This window comes from Rana temporaria, chromosome 1, assembly GCF_905171775.1.
Source record: "Rana temporaria chromosome 1, aRanTem1.1, whole genome shotgun sequence".
Classification (NCBI taxonomy): domain Eukaryota; kingdom Metazoa; phylum Chordata; class Amphibia; order Anura; family Ranidae; genus Rana; species Rana temporaria.
In genome coordinates, this window is record NC_053489.1 from 238685116 (window position 1) to 238709716 (window position 24601).

Below are 24601 nucleotides of genomic sequence, written 5' to 3' on the forward strand. Positions count from 1 at the left end.
TGCATAGCGTGCCAATCCGAAGGGGGTGACCCGTTCGAATCACGGATCAACGGTGATCTGTTGCACCACGAGTCAAAAGTGTCCCGATCTGTCCAACGCAATGTCGCAGTCCCGCTACAAATCGCTGATCACTGCCATTACTAGTAGAAAATAAATAAATAAATAATAATAAAAATGCCATAAATATATCCCCTATTTTGTAGACGCTTTAACTTTTGCGCAAAGCAATCGATATACGCTTATTGTGATTATTTTTTTACCAAAAATATGTATTGGAATATATATCGATTTAAAAAAAAATTGGGATTGGAGATCACCAATAAACCTTATAAAGGAACACCATGGGCTTAAAAAAAATCAACTTTATTGAATATGGTTAAAATCAGCTAGTGCAAAATACTACCACTGATGCAAACATTAAAAATGACAATGTTGTCAAACAACTCAGAGACCTGCCGGCAGCACACCTCATACAATCACCACATGCAGTCCACACTGCGATAAGTCTATGGGGATACACGGCTCTCCCACAGAAAGGATGAGATTATTCAAATGGTAAAGTCACTCAAACAACAGAGACAAAAACTCTGGTAATCTTCCAATCAAAAGGGTGTAGCAATCCACATAGAATGATGCAGAGGCTGAATGTTCAATTAAACCACAATGAGGGTAATACAGGCTGGATGGGGAGAGAAGTATGGGATGCAAATGGGAGTAGCTGGCTGTATCTTGATCGGGTCTATGAACAAACAGCAGAACCAGTCACATAAGCTGGTATAAGTCAGCTCCGAAGAAGTTTGCCGACAGGCAAACAAAACTGGTCAGTGTGATGTCACCACACAACTCTGGTGATCCTGCCTGACCCACTCTTGCACCCCACCCAACTATTGGGGAAGCAGGCTGGCTTTGCAGGACTGCAATCTTTCTGGACTATGAAATAGGAGCTGGCAAGAGCATGGACTGCACACTCATGAGGATTTGCAACAACCACCCATTTCCCCCCCCCCCCCTTTCTGCGAGACATGTGGTAAGCATACTGATGTACAGTGGCTATATTGCTGCCCGGTGAATGCTATATGGGACTTGCGTGTTGAATCCTCACCAGTCTATATATAGCCAGCGACATCTGGTTGTGAATTTCCTGTTGTGGCGTTGACTTAAACCAACTTATGGGACTGTTGTTTATCCATAGTGACAGGTACTCTATGGAGAGATTTGGGGTCTATAAGACCCCAAACCCCACCTCTGCCCTTCAAAGCATTCAAAACACCAAGATCTGCATTTTTGAATGCTTTAAAATGTTTTAAAAATGGTGTCGTTGACATCCAGGTAAACCGGAAGTGATATCATGTCATTGCTTCCGGGTCACCAAACCAGAGAGCCGATCAAACCGGATACCGGCTTCGTCTCACCAGCCGACGCGCGTGCCGGTTGGTTGGTCACTCTGCATCTCCTGGTGGGATGGTGGGGGGTCGCCTCCTGCTGCCTGAAAAAGCAATCCAGTGGCTATTTAGGCGCTAGGAATGCTTTAAAAAAAAAAAAAGGAAGAGCTGACCGCCGACTCTAAAAAACAGCATCGGGGTAATTTCTGCAGCTGCAATGGTTTTGCACAGAGCAGCCCTGATCATTCTCTGGGGTCCCCCAACGGTGCTCCTGGCTCCTTCTCTTCAGTGAGAGCCCCCATAAGAAGCCACTTGTGCAGGCTCAATACCTAACCATCGCTGTCTGCTTCTATAGACACAGACAGCACGGTTCGTCCCCACAACTTGGTGACAAAATCTGATCGACACCAGGAGCCAATGGTTCTCCCTGAGAGGAGAGAGAGAGCCATTGCTCTCAGGCACAGTGCTGGATTGAAATCGGGCTCAGGTAAGTATAAGGGGGGTGAGGAGGAGATTCTGTAGCACAGGTTTTAGAACCACTTTAATGTTTACCTAGTAACAAGGACCAATTCACATCTTTGTGTGCATATACACATATTGCAATAAAGAATTCCAGGCCTGGTATATTTTTACATAGTTACATTGGTCCAGTTTGGATCCATTTACCTATGTATATACCAGACCTGCCCATTGTCCCTGAAGGCTGGAAATCACTTGAGGTACTATTCCAGTGATCCCCACTTGCTTCTGGGTTCCATGTTGAACAGTCAGCTTGAAGCTGGGGGTTGGGGGTGGTGTCAGTGTTGGAGGAAGCGTTGACTAGATCCTGGACCTGTCACCACTAGAGGAAGGCACACCGAGAGGTAAGTGTGTTATAATGTGCAAGTCCACATAGCATACCTGCACATTATGGTGAGAGTCCACCCTGAAAATTATTTAGTTCTATGTCAAGATAAAATAGAAATGCACTGCATTATAGTAAGGACAGTTAAAATGCACTTTGTAACACACATTAAATCGCAAACAATGGGTGTATTTGGATGGAAAAAATTTTTTTTGCTAAATGTACATTTTTATTTGTTTTTTAACAGGAGGAAAAACTAAGGAAAAGCTACACAACATTCCAGTGATCATGAACAACCATGGTAATATTTATGCAAGTGAAAAATATCTTTCAAGCCTATTTATATTGTTAGCCAAACCATCTTAATTGGTATGATGGGGATTATTACGTATGGAATGTGTAATTCAAGTCCAAATGAAAATGTTATGGTCGTATTATATTATCTGGACTTTTAAAGACATTTAGTACCTGCTAACTTGGGTGTGCTGCCAGGATGCAAGGGCGTGTGTAATGAAATAAAATACAGATTACAGTTATATTTGTTTTAGAACGTAAAATAAATGTAGATATACAATATGAAGAAAGGTGAAATACTGAAGAAACATTTCAAAGCATAGTAGCCCGCCCACATGGTGCCTGAACATGAAGAATCATACAAACACAGTCCTCACCTTGAACATAAACAGCTAACCCTCTGGGTAGGATCCACAAAATCCCAACGTGTTCTACTCACTGATGCCTCTTCTTCCTGCTGGTTGGCACCAGATACCCTTTAGTAACAGAGAACAAATGAGAGAAACTTTCAAACTCCTTGTGAGCAAAAGCAATTGTAGGTTACAAATGACATCGCTTCCATTGTAAGCATCAGAACGTTGACTTTAATCTAAATTATATGTAATCGTATGCAACTAGATTTTACAATGCTACTCACTTGCAAGGTCAAACATGTGCAACATTTCCGTGTCTCTGCCTGATGCATCACCAAACATATTCAAAAATCAAGGATTACTGACTGTGAAAAGTACAACCACTAAACCTCTTTTAGGTACTGTGTTTCTCAGAGAAATTAAGGGGCCTACAGTGGTAGTGATCCTTTGTTAACAAATAGTTAAGTAGATCTCTAGGTTATTGACAAGCAGAAGTGTTCTGGACTGGCACAATACAACAATGTCTGGATGAAAAGCTGAAGCTCTGAGAGGTAGGTTGTGTTGCATGTAAAATCTCAAGGTTTATTTTTTATTTTTTTTATCACAATTAGTGCACACTTTTAAAAATTGCCAAACTGAAAACAAACATACCTTGATGGGTTTCTGTTCACAATGCATTCCCTCCATACTCTCTGTGTCATGTGACTTCGCAACTTTAAATAGCTCCTTCCAGCACGCTTTGGACTGTGCCTTGTATGGCTGGCAATATCTGCCGTTGCCTGGCTGTTCCCATTTGCTGACAATGGCCTATAATCTCCTGGGGAAAAAAATGACATTTAAAATTTGCTATACGTAACAGAAAAAAAAAAAGATCATCAAGCTATAATGTTATATGGCACATTTAGAATGTGCAAATCTACCCTTCCTTGTAAATGACTGTACACCTTTTCCATTGTTTTCACAAAGAAAAATATCTTACATTTTAAAACTGGCCAGCAGAGGGAGCCAAAGAATGTAAAAATGTACATTCCCTGAATTTATAGCAATAAAAAAAAAAAATGTAGTTTTCTCTCAACAATCACTGATTTCTGAATGAACAAGGAAATCAGATACAGTTTTAAATTACAATTTAGTGCAATTTTAAATATTCATGACTGCCGTCACAAAGAATGGTCCTGAGTTGCATTTCCACACTACACAAATTAGTTCTAGGTATGCATTAAGGATTTGATAAAGCATTTCCTATACAATATAAACAGAGAAGGAAACACCCGTTTATCTAAATATGTAATATATTGCAGCTTAACCAATCCTTAGGTGTAGTGGCTGAACTTTTAGGGTTGGTTTCTCTTTATTTTCCCAGGGTGATCCTGCAAGTAGCACACTTGTCTTAAGCTAAGTTCATACCTGTGCGTTTTTTTTAGTGCATTTCCAGAAGGGCAGGAACTCATGACAAAAAAATTAACAAGGTTTCCAATGAGTTCTGTTAACATCTATTCAGTTTCTCACAATCCATTTTGGAAGAAGCGCAGGAACTTTGTATATGCATTTTAAGACTGTGTGTTTAACAACCAGTCTTCTCACACAATAAAACTGCATGAACATGCATACAAATGTTATCTAAAATGTGCTGAAAAAATGTCACCTACGCTGGACTGGCGTGTGGGGATTATATGTTTACAGAAGAAAGAGAACATTGCTTGTGCTTTCAGTTCAGCTAACAGTAAGTGGAAGGACACTGCACTTCTGGCAAGAGCTACAGGTCATTTATGTACATACTGTTAATTTAAAATAGCCTGAAAAATTTAAAATTATGCAATCTAAGGACTGGCAAGCTGCAAAATAATATTTTTTTTTTTGTTCTTGAGTTTAAATAACTGTATTTCATCTTTATAAGCAATATGTAGGTTTATGGATCATGCATGTTGCATTTTACAAAAGTTTTTATATAAAAGGGTCATGTAAACACTTTTCACATTATCACTCTTACCAGGTACAGCCTGATCTGGTGAAGTGGGTGGCGTTAGGGGCATTCTACATGGGCTGGGGTCTTTAGTAGCAGATGTGTTTTGCTGTATACTTGTGGTATTATGCACAGAGGCTCCAGTGCTGGGTGGAACAGGCAAATCACTGTGAGCTATAAGAACAAATGCCGAGGGGTACACCATCCGAACACCACCTAACAAACAGGGGAAGGAAAAAAAAAATTACATTTCATTGCTTGTTTATATTAGTTTGTCATTAAGAGTTAACTATTTTTAAGGCTGGATTCACACTTCTCCGTTCTTGTGGACTGTGGTGTCACACATTAACATGTTGCATTAAGGCAGCCCATTTATTTTGAAAAAAAATGGGTTGTCAATGCGCAGAAATGGACCAAAAAATGAACGTACCGCAATTTTTCAGATGCACTACATCTCAACACACAGTAGTGCATTACAGGCAGTCCCTGAGTTGCGAACATCCCAGTTAAGAACGACTCCTACTTGCGAGCGGAGGTGGCGTGATGTCAGCCGTTTGCGTTCCTGGATACAGCTGAGCAGCCATCTTGCAGCACCAGACACATCCCACACTACAGTATTGCATGGCCACAAGAGCCCCAAATAACACAGTTTCCCGCCCAGAAGCACCTGGAACATCCCACATCAATCATTGCACATGCTGGAGTTACACTTAAAAATGTACTGTTCTGCGTTACAAACAAATTCGACTTAAGAACAAACCTTCCTCATCTTGATTGTAACCCGGGGACCGCATTATAAGGCTGGCCCATACACTAGTCTTTTTTTTCTTCCAAGCAGTGGGTTAAATTAAGAAAATTACTTTATTCCCCAACCCATACATTGATGGGAAAACTCTCCCACTGCGCTATTGTATTCTGGCAGCAGCATGCCTGTTTGAGAGTAATATTTCAAAGAGATTGCTTGTATACAAGTCAATCGATTGATAAACTTGTGTACAGTCAACCTGCTCATGCATCAAAATTCAGCTGGTCCCTGCTGTACCAGCCGAATTTCAATCCGTGTACAATATGGCCAGGTTAAGTCAGAGCTGTGTGGTCTTTGTGCATTAGGGTGCGATTCAAAATGAATGGCACCACAATGTGCGAATGCATATAAGGTGCATTAACATACAGTAAAGCACTATAATGCATTGATTCTTCTTTGCATTTTTTAACATGAACGATGACATATATTAAATTGTATACAATTGTAAAAAAAAAAAAAAAAAAGACACGCGATTTATACCAGAATTAAAACCACAAAAACTTCTTCAACTTTATTATCTATAAATCTGTAGTCTCAACAACAGCTCCTTACCCACAATTACTTCCACTGCTGCAGGAAAGTCATCATCGTAAAGCATTTCCTGATCTTCCTGTTCCTTTCTGGCAGACAACACAGTAGGGTAGAAAGGTCGCCATTCCTCCAGCAGTTTGCGGGTGGTGGGGTCAGAGGTTTTATAAGCATGCCCAGTTAGGGTACCACTCAACCCATAAGGGCTCAGGATAACTGATAAAAACATAAGATAATTTGTTAAAGCCACCTTCTATGTATTCCGTAATTAAGTAGCCACATATATAGATTAATAAATTAAGCAATACATTCAACTTTCTCTTGGCTGGAAAGACAGTGTTACCATTCCATTCTATTTTATGCAGACTGGAGCAAAGGTCATTTCTGTGTTATAGGTTTTCAAGACTGTGGTGCGAGTGGGAGATCCCTCCTACCACCTGTACAAACATACTGGGTTATATACGGAGGAGCAGTGTTGCCCCACCTGAAGTATACTCTCCACCTTGAAGACACAAGAGGATACAATTCTGGCACTATGTTTTATATGGAGTTCTTCTTTAAAGGGGTTGTAAAGGCAGGTGTTTTTTTTTTATCCTAATGCATCTTTCACCGCTCCAAAGATGCAGCTAGCAGGACTTTTTTTTTACCGTTCTGCTAGCGTACCGCTCCAGTGTGGAAGCACTCGGGGCTTTCACACTGAAGAGACAGCAGAGGCCGTTTCAGGTGCTATTTTTAGCATTATAACGCCTGCAAACCGACCCAGTGTGAAAGGGGTCTAATACTTACCTGAGCCCCATGTCTATCCACCGATGTCCACAAGTCCCTCAGGTGTCTGGGTCTCTCCCTTCTGATTGGCTGAGACACAGCAGACGTGCAATATGCTCCTGCTGCTGTCAATCAGAAGAGAGAGAGGGGGTGGGGCAGGGCCACAGCTCCGTGTCTGAATGGATACACAGAGCTGTAGCTCGGCTGCCCCCATAGCAAGCTGCTTTCTGTGGGGGCACTCAACCCTGAGAAAAGGAGGATCCGGGCTGCTCTGTACAAATCCAACTACACAGAGCAGGTAAGTATAATAGGTTTGTTATTTTAATAGAAAATATCTAGAGTTTACAATCACTTTAATACTAGACAGCTTTGTTTTCCATTCTACGCAACAATATACAAAGAGATTACTTTACAAAACAGGTCATTTGGGTGAAAGTGACACGATCTCAGCTGGGCTCACCTTGGCATGGTGTGTGGGACGTCTGAGCCAGGTGGAGATGATGTTGGTTGATGAGATACACTGGCTGGTGTTGAGCAATCTCCACACTTGTGCAAACACTGCTTTCTCCATGGAGAAAAAAGGTAAAGGAGCAGGAGAGGTTCTCGCTGAGGACAAAAAGGCAAGGTCCATAGTTATTGAAAAACTCACTACTGCTCAAGTAGCTGTCCTCAACTCATCCCTCTTAGGTGGTTTCTATTGTTTAATCACTTGAAGTGTAGGAAGAAATGAATGGCACAATAGACAGCTGTCTGGGGAAATAATGATACCTTCCACAACATTCATACACCGTCAGACTAATATTATATCTATGCAGAACACAACATCCACATATAAAGAAGTAGTACAAGGCACAGTAGCCATGGACAGCTTTTCAATAGTACTATATTCACTGAATAGAAAAAAGGGAGGCTATGAATAATGCTGACACAGTAGTCTGTCCAGATACAGCGAGGTCTTATGCATTTTACACAATGTATTGTTGAAGAATTTACACGAGGCTGAATTTCTCTTTATGAAACAATATCGTGAAATAATGTTCAGCTTTAACAGCCTAAAGACAAAAGTGGGCTTGTCTGGTTACACGTTCTCAAAGGTGCTTCATCTAGCCCTGGGGGAAATCTTGCTATTCCAGCAAGGGCGCGTGAACAGACATACTGTAGTTGGGGGTTAGATTGGCTGGAATAATCAGAATCACTCTCTGCATGCAGGGAGATAGATGGGAGGGGGATGCTGTCCTAATGACATCATGCCAGGAACTTGTCGACTTAAACCAGGTTGCCATAGCAACAGCTAATGTCTCCATGTCAGCCTATGCATAATTACAACACTGAGGAGGAAAACACATGTATGCGCACCGATACACACAAAGTAGCAGACTGCAAAATGAGAGCATACTCCGATTCTTACACCAATCAGAAGACAGAAAAGAGAAAGGGAGGGAAAAGTAGGTTTTCCTCGAAATGTATGGAGCTCCACATAACTCTGCATTGCACACTGACAGGAAGACAAACGCTACAAGCGCCACTAAAAATGTCATACATATGCAAGGGAAGGTGGTGCAACATTCATCATCATGTTTAGATATGCTGACCCCTTCACAACCAAAACACTTCACACCAGTAACATTGATCAACAAAATATTTGACATCTGAATGCTTGCTAGAGAAATAGAGCCTATCAGTGGACAAACTTAAATCTATATATAGATCTATATCAATTGCATTTGGATTCATGCATGCAGCAAGAAAAAGGCCAAATGTTTCCCAAAAATTAAAGCAGCTTTGGATGAGTAGCTTTCTTTACCCATATCTAACAAGACAGAACTGAACATTCTGATTGTGACCCATTATATCATTAAGCATGGCATGTATACTAAAATTTAAGGAGAAAGAACATGAAAAACTCAAGCATCTAAAGCCACGACTTCTAGTGTGCTTCTTAGAAAGCTCTGCAGAGCAGGCTGGACCATAACAGTGTCTACTGACAGAGCGGATAACCGACATCTTCTACATGGGCAAGCTTACAGAACGTTCCCTTTCAAGCCTGGTATTTACCTTTTCGATAGGTTTTTTTCTTCCCTCTCACAAGGCTTCACAAACCATTTTCCAATTCGCACAAAACTTTTATCCAGCAAACATCTAGAAAAAGGATAAAATTATAATAATGTCATATTTCCCAAAAAACTTATCAGAGCAATATGACTATCAATAATGAATCCCATCCCATTGCCAACACAAAGTAGTCTTTTTTCTAACTGGGCCCTAATTATAGAGTGTTTAGATTGCAGATAGAATTACTTCACTGAACTTAAAAGCTCCATCCACACTAGATTTTAAAAAAAACGCTCCTAGCAGCAGCTTTTGAGCTTTTTTTTTTTTTGCCTCTAGAAGCAAAATGGTGTTATCCTATGTGTCCATACATGCCATTTTAGTCTAGAAGCTTTTTTGAAGCTTCAGCATTTTGCCCTGGTTCATACCAGTGCAGCTTTGAAATCAAGCTACTTCAGCTTCATTTTAAAGTCGCAGATCAGTGCGATCTGGACCTTCGACCTTCAAAGCGGCTTGCAACTTTTTAACAGAAGTCTATGCAAGTCGCAATGAAATCCCAAAAAAGTAGTGCAGAATTTTATTTTAAAGTTGCTGCTTAAAAATTGTCAAATCGCATGACAAATCACACCAGTGTAAACCAGGGCTTAGGAGCGATTTGTCAGCAAAAATAAAAAATAAAACATTAAACGCGCCTAAATTCTGTACCCATCCTTAAAGTGGAGTTCCACCCAAAAAGGGAACTTCCGCTTTAAGGAACCCTCCCCCCTCCCCCGGTGTCACATTTGCCACCTTTCAGGGGGAAGGGGGTGCAGATACCTGTCTAAGACAGGTATTTGCACCACTTGCGGGTATCGACTCCCGCGGGAGTCACACCCCTTCACGTCACCTCCCTGCTGTCTTCTGGGAAACACACTGTTCCCAGGAGAGTGTGGGGACCAGTGACGGCGCGCTGCACTACTCGCGCATGCACAGTAGGGAACCGGGCAGTCAAGCCGCAAGGCTTCACTTCCTTATTCCCTCACCTAGCATGGCGGCGGCAGCATCCGAGGACCGAGCGATTGCTCGTCCTCATCTGCCGACTTCGCGGGCGTGCTCATCAGCTGTCAGCGGGGTGTCAGCTGAATGTAAACAAAATATGCCGGCAACTAAAACTTGACAAAAACAAACAGCATAGGGGTATATACCAGGCCAAAGAGCGAGCACCCGTCCCTCCCTCCTGAACCATACCACATACCAGGCAATATGCCCTCAACATGGAGGGCCCTCTTCCCCACAGTCCTAGCCAGTGGTTGTGGGGGTTTATTAGAATCTGGAAGCCGCCCCCAGATCCCGCCCACCCCCCCATGTGAATGAGTAGGAACCCTCACACAGTTTTTATTTTTATAATGCTGGCGTTCTTATGTTTACCACGAGTCATTGGTTAAGGACACAGGCGGCCACCCGCTCTTCAACAACCCTCTATTCACACGTCGGCACAAAAAAATTAAAAACTCTACCAAAAAAAGATGACATTGAGCGTTTTTTATTCAGCAATTCTCTGTCATTTTTTCAGCCCAAGGGCCTTTCATATCTATGCATTGCAGTAGCACACATAATTGCACCATATACACGTATTAATGTGTTGGGGAGCCATTGAAAATAAATAGCTATACAATGCACAAAGGGAACATACCTGTTATGCAGTGCACAGCAACAAACAATAATGCACTACAGCATGTTATGAGTACACTACATTAACAGGTGCAGGTCTCATTTCTAGTCAGTTATGGTGAGCTAGCAGTCCCTGTACATTAAAATGTGGCACATGCCCATTAACATCTGTGCGCTGAACGCACTGCAACAGATTGTCTTGATGTAAATGAGGCCTAAGGAATGCTAAGGAGGACATTGAAGCACAAAGCAGGTGAAGTTACTAGAGCACAAGGTACAGACATACAACAGCCGTGTTTGAAAAGCGTGTCCTTGAAAAAAAGATAACTGGTTATATATTTTTCCCAGATGTCTTTAGGGGACTTACAGGTAAATGATTACTGGGATTTTCTAAAGGAAAAAAAAAAAAAATTATATTCACAATTCTTCAAGACAATGGAATTATGGAAAACATAACCTCTATAAAAGGGGGCCCTAGGGTTAGGCTTGAGAAAAACTAAAAAATGTATAAGATGTGGGCCCCCTAATGAGGTCACCAGAATATGAAGTGAGGAGTGACCCCTGTTGAGGTCACTAGAGTAGGATACGAGGGGTGACACAAGGTTATTTAAGTGATTTAAGAGGGGTGACCCCCAACAAAGTTACAGGTGTATTTATTCTCTGGCTTCGGTAATTTCTTAGTTACTAACCATAAAAAGGATGCATCCACTAAAATCTATGTTAAGTTAGAACACTTTTTCCTGATCAGTAACTCAATACTGGAGTCAATGGGTCAGCCAAAGAACTAGCATTTTCAGAAGTAACGTACACATATTTCTCCTATGACAGGTTATATTGAATTAGAAGGAACGGCTTATATGCGCTGATGCTTTGTCGGTTCATAATTTTTACAATAAAACAGCAGAAGACTGTGGCTTTGGCACTCTTGTGCATATTGCTATGGAGGAAATGAGATCCAAGACACGTGTCCGACACTTCTGCACTACCGGTATGCCTAGGGGAAGAAGCACCCTTATCTTTGCAGTATATGATGTGAGAAATGTGCCCCCCCCTTACTGAGGTCGCTAGAATGTAAGATGTGGCCCACAGTGATCACTAGGGTATGAGATGTGGATCCTAGTGAGGTCAATGGATCAATAGGGGAAACGGCTGCCTTATATCTCAGCAAGGTCATCTGCTACTAACTGACCAGAGTTTAAAAAAATTGCTGACCCTAGAATGTATGAGGGATCAAAAAAGATTAAAATTAGATGCTGCATGTTGTCACAAAGGTCTGATCGAACCAACACAATGCATTTATACGCTCATATAAAAACAGTACTAAAAGAAGAAGGTGGAAAAAAAAATAAAAACAGAAATCAAAGTGCACCTGGAAAGAACTATTAATGTGGCAACAGATCAAACATTGGAACCCTAAATAATTTACGCCTTATTTAAATTTCCATGGTGGTAACATAGTGCTTTAAGCCACTATTACGTAGCAGGTTGTGGCACTGAAAACCTTAAAAAAAAAAAAAAAAAAATGTCAGCTATGGTATATTTTTTAAAGACTGGACGAATATAAATATGTATATACCAGACCCAGCCGATGTCACTTGAAACTGAAAAATCACTGAAGCAGTCATGGCTACTCCAGTGATCTCCACTTGCTTCAGGGTCCTGTGTTGAGCGGCCGGCCTGATGCATTCTGAACACGGGCATGGGTGCCATTCAGAGAATAATTTGCAAAGCATTCTCTAATTGGACGAGGTGGAGTGCATGACATCTTCCACTTCACTTGTCCAATCACAGAATGCTTTGTATTTATTCAGAAAATGCAAAGTATTCTCTGCTGAACGGCCGACATCCTGTGTTCACAATGCATCCGGCCAGCCGCTCAGCATAGGACCCGGAAACAAAAGAAGATCACTGAAGTAGTGGGGTCTACTTCAGTGATTAGCATATGGACCAATGTATTCATGCAAAAAAAAAATATACCATACCTGTAATTGATCTTTAACCACTTCCCGCTCAAGCTACGTCATGTGATGTCCTGGATTTTGAATGGAGATATCTGAATAATGCCTGCAGCAACAGGCATCATCCAGATAACTTTTTTGTCTGGCGATTCTCTGCAACGTAAGAACAATCATATCGGCAGTTCAGCCGCTTAAGGAAGCACCGGAGGGTGGCGGAGGGGGGTATCCCATTCCACTGCCCTCCCGGTGCTTCTATGGCTCGCCCATGCGATCAGAGCCGGAGAAAGAATCCACCAATGATGGAAGTTGAGCATAGAGTTTTCCAAGAGACAGATAGTCCCCGGCAACCTCTATGACCTTAGAGGTCCGGGCGCAACGTTATGACACCACATCCGGCCCGACGGAAGTAAACATTGCCGGGGACACAGCTGGAAAGGTCGAGAGAGTTTATTTTTTTGATCTCCGTCTTTCCTGCCTGGAGGAGAGATGTGGGGTCTTATAGACCCCACATCTCTCTCTATAAAGAGGACCTGTTGCGCACTATTCATATTACAAGGAATGTTTACATTACACATAATAGGAATAAAAGTAATCAAAAAATAAAACTTTTTTTTTTTTTTAAAGGAAAAGCGTCCCTTACCCCGTCCCCCACGTGCTGGCATATGTACGTCGCGCCCACCTATGTAAACTGTGTTCAAACCACACACAAGAGGTATTGCCACAAATGTTATAGCTGGAGTAACAATTCTAGCCCAAGACCTCTTTTGTAACTCTAAAAAGGTAACCTGTAAAATAATGGTGCCTATGGAGATTTTTAAGTACCATAGTTTGGCGCCATTCCACGAGTGTGCGCAATTTTAAAGTGTGATATGTTAGGTATCTATTTACTCTGCGTACAATCAGCTTTCACATTATACAAAAAAATTGGGCTAAATTTACTGTTTTTTTTTTTTTTTTCTTTAATTCATGAAACAAACGTGTTTGAAAAATGCTTTGCAAATACCATGTCACATAAAAAGTTGTAACGCCCGCCATTTTATTCCCTAGGGTCTTTGCAAAAAAACATATGTTTGGGGATTCTGAGTAACTTTCTAAAAAAAAAAAGATTTTTACATGTAGGAGCGAAGTGCCAGAATTGGCCCGGATGGGAAGTGGTTAAAGACCATTTTGTCACAAATGTAAATGTATGTAATAAACTTAAACCTGAAAGTGATCTACTATACATTTTTTTATAATATTTCTAATCTGTAAAGTTATTACCATTTTATACTTGTCTGGCAGTATCTACCCAGCTATTCATATGCTGCGTGAGCACTGATCCCATATATCCCTATGTAAGCAAATATCTTACCTTTCCAGAAGATTGTGAATGGCCTTGAAGAGTAGAGTCCGACACTCATAGGAAAGCCCATTTTCCCACAGTCCCTCTTCCTGCACTGCAAAAGAAAAGTAGAATAGCATCAATTCAAACAAACTTCTTTATGAACTTGTTGGGCTTACTAATAACAGGACAAAGTGACGTGTAGTGAAAACCAAAAGCATCTATAACAGAAATTGGCTTCTTGGAACGTTGCATTTTTATTGTAATAACACCAATTAAATGCATGTCATCTGATATAGGGTAGAGGAGGCAGAAGATGGAACATGTTACACATTCCAAAGATGAACTTATCCATTAACACCACACAGTGCAGGCACTAACAAAAAAGAACCAATCAAAATGTATCTTGTGCTGGTCTATCTTCAGCAAGGTGAATTCTGGCCGATACCCGAGTTACTTTATTTGGTGTCATGGCTACGGTTTTACAGCGAAACTTGAATAACCAATAACAGCACTATAAGCGATTCTCTGTACATCGCAATGAGACCAAAGAAAATCCATTTCATACAAATATCACTGCACATATCATGCTCATAGACAAACACAATACCAAAACGGTACCCATCAGGCTCATCTGTCAATGTGGAAAAGTCAGCCCAGCCAGAAATAATGGAAATTTATACAAGGTACACACACATAAAGACAAGATGCATGAGAAAGATTAAAGTACTAACAAATTATGTTCTTGACAATTGCTTTAATTGTTTAGTTCATATTATATACATAAAAATACACACACTTTTTTTTTTTGGTTTGTTTGCACAACACTGCTGACCCAAATCTCACACTGTACTGTCCCATTCAATAACGGATAAACATTTTCTCAGCCCACATATGCTTCAATATTTACCTTTCTCTGTGATCCAGCAATCTAATTTCTTTCACTATCGGTACCCCTAGGACTTTATCAGTAGGGTTGTCCCGATACCGATACTAGTATCGGTATCGGGACAGATACCAAGCATTTGCCCGAGTACTTGTACTCGGGCAAATGCTCCCGATGCTTTACCCGATACTTGTCCTGTGTCCTCCTCCAGCCCCCCCTCCCTTTTTATGCAGTCTCTCAACCTCTGTGCCCCCCGCCGCTGTTTCCTTCTCCCTCTGTGCCCCCCGCCGCTGTTTCCTTCTCCCTCCGTGCCCCCGCCGCTGTTTCCTCCTCTCCCCCGTGCCCCCCCTGCTGTTTCCTTCTCTCCTCCGTGCGTCCCGATGTTTCCTCCTCTCCCCCGTGCCCCCCCTGCTGTTTCCTTCTCTCCTCCGTGAGCCCCCATGTTTCCTCCTCTCCCTCCGTGCGTCACGATGTTTCCTCCTCTCCCTCCGTGCGTCCCGATGTTTCCTTCTCTCCCCCGTGCCCCCCCCCCCGCGGTTTACTTCTCTCCCCCGTGCGTCCTGTTTCCTTCTCTCCCCCCGTGCGTCCCCCGCTGTTTCCGTCTCTCCCCTGTGCCCCCCCCCCCCGCGGAACTGTCAGGATGGAGAGCGGCGGTAGGAGCCGGTAAACCCGGCTCCTTACTGTTCCGAATGGACAGAGTCAGCGATGACTCTGTCCATTCACAGAACTGAATCATCGTAACCTGTTGATTACAATGTTTCAGTTTATGAATGAAGAGAAGACGCTGTCTTCTCTGCATTCATTTTCAGCGCAGCTGATGCTGCAGAGAAAGGGACAGGGGAATCTGTATCCCTAGTCCCTTTCTCTGTCTCAAAGGGGAGATGTCAGAGGTCTGTTAAGACCCCTGATATCTCACCAAAGCCCCCCCAACAGGGTTGATTAAAAAATAAAATAAAAATTGCAATAAATAAAAAAATAAATAAAAAAAAATGTAAATGGTAATAAAAAATTCAAAAACACACTGACAATCCACTACCCCCCCTCTAAAAAAATAAAAAATAAAACGCCACTGTAAAAAATAAAAATAAAATAAAAAAAAGTAAAAAAAAAACAAACAAAAGAAAAAAACGCCACTGTCACATCACATTAAAAAAAAAAAAGTATCGGTATTCGGTATCCGCGAGTACTTGAAAAAAAGTATCGGTACTTGTACTCGGTCCTAAAAAAGTGGTATCGGGACAACCCTAATTATCAGCAAGTGATTTTTCTAAAGGGAAAGAGACCAGCCCCTGCTTTTACTGAAATGCAATGCATGAATCTATTTATGGTAATTAGAGCGGTGCCAGGAGAGTGGGGCGGTGCTCCTGTACCCTTTATGGACGCACCGCCGCTGATACTACCGCTTCCCCCCAAATGGCATTCTGCAGCATGCTAGCAAGGAGCAGGCTTTTCTGCCAAGTTTGTGGATTATGTAGAAAGAAAACAAAACATTGCACACCTTTTGCTTTGATGGAGGAAGTTGTCATTAACAGGCTGCGCTCACAGAGAGAATGCAAACACCGTTTTGTCCGATAATGACTGGCAGTGTTGAACTGAAGATAATAATAATGGCTATGGGATAATGTACTTTGCACAGCATTATTAAGCAAGACATGTCTTTTAGGCCCCTTTCACACTGAGGAGTTTTTCAGGCGGTATAGCGCTAAAAATAGCGTATAAATACTGCCTGAAAAACTCCTGCCCAGCAACCTCAATGTGAAAGCCCAAGGACTTTCACACTGAGGCGATGCGCTGGCAGGAGAGAAAAAAATCTCCTGCAAGCAGCATATTTCGAGCGGTTCTTCCCATTTAAAACAATGGGAAACCGCGGTATTAACCCTTTTTTGGCCGAATCCCGCGGCAATTCCGATGGTATAGCGCCAATATTTTTAGCGGCGCTATACCGCCACCGCACCTCTGCTACCCCGTGTGAAAGGGGCCTTAGACTGCACATAAGCTGTAAATGTTTAGCTCAATGACACTCCCACAGCTTTCAGCCGCCTGCAGACACAATGACAGTAGCCTAACCTGTCAGCAATTACATGCCTATTAGCCCTGTGCATAACTGCTTCCAGGGAAAGTAATTAATGAGGGTAAGAGAATATTGCTTGTTCCTTTACCAGCAGCGCTCTCTGCCTTTCCATACACAGGATCAAAACCGTTTGAGTGCTGCTAAATCCTGGTCTTTAAGGCCATTTGGAGTGTGAGTGCGGATCTGGCCATCCATCTACAGATATAAGGTACTCAAGAAAATACTTGTACACTAAACACAACATGCATATGTATTTACCAACAATAGCTCCTTTAGTGACAAATAATTGGTATTCAAAAGCCAGACAATTAAAAGAGTAAATTGGGAATACAAAAAAAAAAAAAAGAAAGCATACTGCCCTTATATGGCTGCAGCACTGATCCCAGATGTCCCCCGCCAGCTCTACACAAATGCAGATCGCTGAGTTCTCGGTCTTCACTGAGCAGCGACTGTCAGTTACCAACTCTTCGCTCCGCTTTTCCAGTGCTCACTGGTGTGCTGAGCTGTGAAGGGGGCGAGCTCAGGCTCTTAGCGGCTTAATGAGAGGCTAAGCCAGGCGTCTGGGTGGATCCCGACTGGAAAGTCAGGATCTCTTCAGAGCCTGGACTGGCTGAGTGACTTCAGCTAGTCATATGAGTGAAGAACGAAGTACACTCCTGTGATCCATAGGAGAAGCAGGGCCAAAATAGTGTTGGCCATACTTCTCCTTTAAATGTAGAAGTAGAAATAATGTTTTAAAAACATGTGCTGCCAACCGTAAACACCACTAGTGCCACTACAACAGGCAGCTCAAATGTGCACATGTACATATTCCAAATATACAAATAACATAAGAGCAATGACCACCAAGGTATCAAGCAAGTAGTTACAAAGTAGTGCAAATATCACATTGTAGGTTAGTGTTCAAGCAACAGGAGAAGAGATAAATATATAACATAGCATTCAATGTGACAAACAGTGTGTAGGACACAGAAAAAGGCGGGAGGGGGATTTGCTAAGCGAGGAATAGAAGGGAGGAGGGAGAGTGTCAGATCCCAGAGAACTTGGAAGGTGGTTAGCATATGCTGCAGTGAGTCAGTGCTGGCAGCTGGAGGGGGAGCCGTCTTGGAAGACGAAGCTTCAGACCTGCAGTTGCAAATGACATTCCTTCCCACTAACCAATACCTTTGTTCTAGTAAATATTTGTTTTGTGTTACCCAGGACCCTGCATTCACTAAAGCTGGTCTCCCACACAACATGGAAATGCAATTATTTTCCTAAATATAAACTGCTAAATACCATTTCTCATCAGCAGTATATAGCAGTCTTGTGACTTCAGTGTCTGGTAAAGCTTGTAAGAGGAGTTTTCATTCTATTCTGATTGTCCTATGAGGCTGCAGGACCCCTGACCCTCTTGTCTGGACAGTGCCGATTGACACTGTGCTGATCACATGCACCCTCCCAAGAAAAAAACAAAAACTCTAGCAATTCACACCAAACTGAGCATGCGCAGAGCAACTCCAAGGCTCTATTCTATCAGAATATGGATTGGGGTCAGTAAGTGAAGTTTAGGATCACAGAAGGCAGGATCAAATGGCCTTTTTACACAATGCAGAGGATTAACCCCTTAGGTTAATCTTGGAAAAGAAAAACTCCATTCCAGTATCTATTCTTAACTTTAAAAAAATAACTTCTATTACAAAGGTTTTTGATAACTTACATTGCAATAGAGGTTGAGCCGCAGCCATGGTTTTTGATTCCGTTTTCTTGGGGATACCTTCTATGTGACCTTTCTGTTAGAAGGTGACTATGTTTCCTTTCCATGGTCTCACTGTATGACCTGGTGGCCTCTTCTGATTCTTGCTGCTGTTTCAGCCACCTGTGAGTGGATAGCTGCAGCCTCCAAGCCCTGTACACATCAATGACAGGTCAGCTGCAGCTATCCATGGCTGTCCACCCACCCAGCTAGAAATTACGGAAGCACACAAAGTGCATCATTGACATTTACAGGGCTTAGCCGCTGTAGCTAGCCACTCACGGGTAGCTGAAACCGCTATGGAATCACCAGATTCCTGCCAATGCCAGTCATACAGGCGCTAGTCACCCACGCAAATGTAGCCTCATACATTTAGTGCCTGTGTTAAACCAGCTTTTGTTGGCTTCAAATGGGTTTTTAAATACTATTGGAATGCAAAACACACTTGAAGGAAGCCAAGTGCAGGTAAGAAGGGCAAGCGCAGGTCAAACACACCTTTCAAAAAATTCTGAACACTCTCAAACTGGTGTCATCAATACAAACACAAGGCCCTTTACTGTTCCAGGGTGACAACACTCCCCTCGCCGCACTGTATGGGTGGCACTAGAGTCATCATCTTAAGACAGGAGGAACATTAGAACTACAGACAACCACCCCCTCCCATAATATCGGGGGTGTTCTGTAGTCCACAGAGAGAAATGGACAGGACTGACAAATGCTTGAGATAAAAGCGCAGAGTTCACCTGACACAGGATGGCACTGGATTTCTGACAGGACAACATTAGATCCCTATAAGCTGTAGTCAATGCTGATGTTTTGGTATCAGCGCTTTCTAAATCACTGACCTAGGGTGAGTACAGAGTTCAGGATTCCGATACTCATTTTCAGAAACACTGTTCTTTATGATTATTATTATTAAAAAATGCTTATAAAAAAGCAGTCTTACCCTTGGGCCTCGATACGTATGACTAAAATGAGCGGGGAGATTCTGATCTTCTTAACCACTTAAGACCCGGACCAATATGCAGGTTAAGGACCTGGCCCCTTTTAGCGATTCAGCACTGCATCGCTTTAACTGACAATTGCGCGGTCGTGCGACGTGGCTCCCAAACAAAATTGGCGACCTTTTTTCCCCCACAAATAGAGCTTTCTTTTGGTGGTATTTGACCACCTCTGCGGTTTTTATTTTTTGCGCTATAAACAAAAATAGAGCGACAATTTTGAAAAAATTGCAATACTTTTTGCTATAATAAATATCCCCCAAAAATATATATAAAAAAAATTTCCTCGGTTTAGGCCGATACCTATTCTACTTATTTTTGATAAAAATGCACTTATTACTGTGAAAATTACAATGGCAGTAAAGGAGTTAACCACTAGGGGGAGCTAAGAGGTTAGGTGTGCCCTAAGGGAGTGATTCTTACTGTAGGGGGGCGTGGCTGGTCGTGTGACATCACTGATCGTTGTTCCCTATAACAGGGAACAGACGATCAGTGACAGGCCACAGAGAAGAATGGGGAATGTGTGTTTACACTCACCTCTCTCCGTTCTTCAGCTCCTGTGACCGATCGTGGGGCGACGGCGGTGTGCGCGACCCACGGCTGGGCTCTTAAAGGTGACGTGCCTGTGCCCGGCCGTGCCATTCTGCGGATGTATATAGGCATTAGGCGGTCCTTAAGTGGTTAATCTAGCTCCCTTACTGGCCAGGATGCCGTGACCTATAAGCCCCCCTAACACTCTGGAAGAGCAAGGTCTTCAAACTCTTCCTGAAGCTTAGCAAATTGGTGGTGTTTCTGGTTATACAACTCAAGTACTAAAACCAGACAACTAGCATTTTCAGAAGGATGCCAGCAATAGCTGCTCCATGAGGCTTTTCTGACAGGTTTACTTTAAACCACACAGAAATCATCCAATTTATTTTCTGATTCGCTACATTCATGTGCACCATTTTATCCATGTATTCATTGGTGTCTGTCAATCAAAGGCACATCAAAACAATCACAAATACAAGGGAGTGATACATCATTGATGAAAATAAAAGTCGACAATTCAATTTGTAAGTTGACAGCAGTGTCTAACTTCTAAAATTATATCCGCACCACAGCTGAATTTAAAACAATGGATGATATAAACAAAGGTTTATATATTAAAAAAAAAATTGTGCCGTGATCTGACGATATGGTTCCGGCCAACGAGCTGGTTCCTGTAAGGACTGCGCAGGCGCAATCCTTGCTGACGGAAATCTCCGAACCTCGGCCGGCATCCAGGGCGACGTGGAAGTTGAGGAAAATGGCCCGTCGGCCTCACGTCCTCGCTTTGTTCGGCCTCCTGGCTCTTTTTTTAACATCCTCCAATCCACGGAGATGTTAAAGAATGAGCCTGGATGCCGGCCGAGGTTCAGAGATTTCCGTCGGCAAGGATTGCGCCTGCGCAGGGGAACCTTAACGACGAGTCACCGGCTTCTAGTAGCGTTTTAGTAGTGTTCGTGTTTTATTTGTGTTTATACAGTGAATGAAGAAAAAGAAGAAGAAAAAAAAAAAACGATTGAAGAAAGCCGTAGCATTTATTTATTTTTTCTGCCAGGAAACCACTTCCAAAAACTCTACAAAAACAATATTTTTATTGCTCCTAAATGCTGAAGCTCAAAAAAATGATAATACCTAAAGTAGTGTGCATAAACACAAAGGAAAGCACGATTAAAAGGGGGGATTTTTTTTTTTTTTTTTTTTAAGTCAGCAGCTACAAACACTATAGCTGCTGACTTTTAATAAGGACGCTTCCCTGTCCTACTAGCCTGCGATGTCAGCCCCCCCCCCCCCCCCCCCAGGCCGATCCCACGATCCTAGCAGCTCCCGGTGCCACCATCCTCAGTAAGGGAAACAGGCAGTGAACCCGTGCGGCTTTATTGCTTGTTTCCTACTGCGCATGCGTGAGCCGCGCGGCTCTTTGTGAATAGGCCAGCTGCTCTCTGGGATACACACAGTTCCCAGAAGGCAGTGCACCCCATTCACCAGAAGACACCGCCTCTAGGACGGAGGAAGAAGAGCCACCGCGGACGATGAAGAGGCAGATTACGGACTTCCGCATAGCAACCCCTATTTCTGGCAAGTATAATTTTTTTTTTTCCCCAATTGTTTTTAGGATTCTTGGTAAAAAAAATAAACATTTCAGGGTGGAACTCCACTTTAAGCTTCTAAGAGCAGAAAAGATTGCTAATAACAGCTCAAAAAGACTCCTAGAGACGCAGTGAATGCAACTTTCCCCAAACATTCATCACAGCTACATTTTCCTGTTGCATGCGATTGACTCACCTGCAGTGAATGTCACATTCGCTGCTTTATAAATATGCTCTTCCCATGAAAATCTGACAAATTATTTGGTTAAATTGTTTCTCTATTTTAAAGTCCAGGGAAAAAAATTATTATTGCAACAAATTGTTGTACTAAATCTGGCCATGAATGAAAGTTCTTTTCAGAAGAGCCCAGCCAAACTTCAATCCCTGTGTGTGGTCATCCATGTTCAACAGACGTTGAGGAATGTTTCAAATCTTTTCTCAATCAACAGTTGCAGCTGCTGATCAGTATATTCAGTTGTCAGAATACAATGTTGGTGGGGAGGATTCCTCTATCAGCTTTGCTACCTTCACACTGGCAAACACGGTCATTGAAGATTACTGAAGGAAACCTATACCCTCAAAGCTTGGAGGCTACCATTGCTGACCACTCCTGAAAATAATAGTTTCATTGCCGTCGTACTAATCCCAGGACTTTGTACACAATTTCTCAGCTGCTATAGTCGTGAGTTTGCTCATATTTTCTCACCTGATGGCCTTCTCATGGAACTGAAGTTTGTCAGCCCCTTGTGATAGCAATAAAGTAAAAAAAAAAATTATATATATATATGCCCCTCCATAAAAAAAAAAAATATTGTTAAAAGTCCCATCCTCCATATGTACACATCAAGTGCATGAAAAAGATGATCACAGCACATATATTAGGTATCATCATCACACAGGAGAGAAGCAAGGAACCATCATTCACGCTCACCTCTAAATTAATGAGTTGTAAAGGCTTTTTAAAGTGTCGCCTATGAACAATTTTGGGTACGATCGTTTTTTGTTGAAGGCTCTCGCAGCTATCTGCAGTCACTCGCATGCGTTCCTGCGATTAACTGTCCGTGATCAGCCCTGGACACAGACTGCCTGTGATTACCTGAGAGTGGCTGAAATTAGCTGCGGGAGCCAGCAGCCTCCTGTTGCTTTGAATGGACCTGCCTCCCACAGCTAATCACCGGGACCGCTGCAACCTCTTGAATCTACATTCTGTCAAGCAAAAATGCAGGTATGAATGTTGCTTAACCCCAAACAAAAAAACATTATATTCTGCAGCCTCCGAGTCCTTTGTGTTGTGGCTGCATTTTCTCTTTCTCAAGTTTTTTTGCTTCATCTTTACCTGGTAATCCTACAAATAACACTGTCTATGTCAAGTCCTGTCTCTGGGTGGCATGGAGGGAAACATGGTGTGCTTCTGATATGGACTACAAACACATCCATCTGCATTACAGGAAAGGCAGGGCAATTGGTAGTTTACAGCGGATAGCTAGGAAGTAAGAGCATTTTTTGTGCAGTTCATGGGAAGGGACAAAAGACACTTGCATTTTTGGCAAGATCAACAGGTATTTAAAAAAAAAAAAAAAAAAAAGGACATCACACATCTAAGGAGAGTATGCTGCAATATATTGCATTTTTGTTCATGGGTTGAGCCATCTTTAAAAAAAAAAAAAAAAACACTTTACTTAAGGTTGACAGGATGCAAAATATAAATAGAATTTCTTCACTGGCTCCTTAGACTGGTATCATCAAAGAGCCCACAAAACGTTTGACCCTATAAGGCGGGCATATGCAATTAGCGGACGTCCAGATGTTGCAGAACTACAAATCCCATGAGGCATTGCAAGACTCTGACAGCCACAAGCATAACACTCAGAGGCAGAAGCATGATGGGACTTGTAGTTTTGCAACAGCTGGAGGTCCGCTAATTGCATATCCCTGCAGTATAAGGGGTCACAGACATTTAAGTTTCTTTGTTATAGGTCATGACATAAAAAAAAAGGGCTGATATCCACTGTCCTACCGAACACAAATCAAAGGCTGCGACTTTTGTGTAACAAAAATCTATGGATAAACTAATACCACTAGAGCCTCGTTTCCACTGAGCGGATCGGTTCGGTACGGTTCGGTTCGGTACGGTACGCTTTTTTTGGGTGTTTCCATTATGAAAGCGTGCCATAAAAGCGAACCGTACCGGACCATTCTGGGTCCTGCTTCAGATGTGGGGCCATAGAGAATGGAACGGTTCCATTAGGGCGGACCTACAAATACATCTCACTGATTGGTGGACGTGCTAGGCTTTTTTTCTAAACCTTGCATGGTCCCGGATGGTCCGATTTGCAGTGGAAATGCTCTGCAGAATAGACCGGTCCCATTCTAACCGCTCCATTCTTTCTGACCCGAACCGATCCGTGCAGTGGAAACAAGGCATATGGCTCCATTCACACCTAGGCGTTTTAACGCCTGAAGCGCGATGCTACAATACTCCGGAGGGTCGAAATTACATTAGTCTCTATGGAGACTGTTCACATCTCAACGCCGAACGCTGAAACGACGATCGCCTGAAGCTCAAACAAGTCCCGGACCCTTTTTTGTCGCCCGCATGGGGCGGTTTGGGCGTATTTGAGCGTTTCCATTTCCCATAGAAAGTAATGGAAACGCTCGATTCAAGCGACTTGCGCAACAACGGGCGTTTGCTATGGGCGTTTCGTTGCTTTAATCAATAGAACTTGTCGCCCATGCAGAAGATTAAAAAAATCTACCAACATAGCAACAAGTGATGAAAAGATGATAATTTTTCCTATTGGCTAAAATAAAAAACGTTGAATTAAAAAACGTCGGACAACGATGTATGCAAACGCGCAAATAAGCATGAATACGCGCGACAA

The 24601-nt window shown here is 42.4% G+C and overlaps 1 protein-coding gene across 1 annotated transcript in view; it reads right to left on the reverse strand.

The window, feature by feature from the left end:
• The window catches only part of MED13L (mediator complex subunit 13L), a 191541-nt gene that overhangs the window by 57003 nt on the left and 109937 nt on the right, over window positions 1-24601 (reverse strand). The window contains exons 3-9 of the mRNA XM_040351918.1: window positions 13943-14027; window positions 8990-9073; window positions 7395-7540; window positions 6194-6385; window positions 4864-5052; window positions 3525-3690; window positions 2898-2996 (exon numbers count right to left, since the gene is read on the reverse strand). Coding sequence (XP_040207852.1) covers window positions 2898-2996; window positions 3525-3690; window positions 4864-5052; window positions 6194-6385; window positions 7395-7540; window positions 8990-9073; window positions 13943-14027 — 961 coding nt within the window. The remainder of the gene's footprint in view (window positions 1-2897; window positions 2997-3524; window positions 3691-4863; window positions 5053-6193; window positions 6386-7394; window positions 7541-8989; window positions 9074-13942; window positions 14028-24601) is intronic.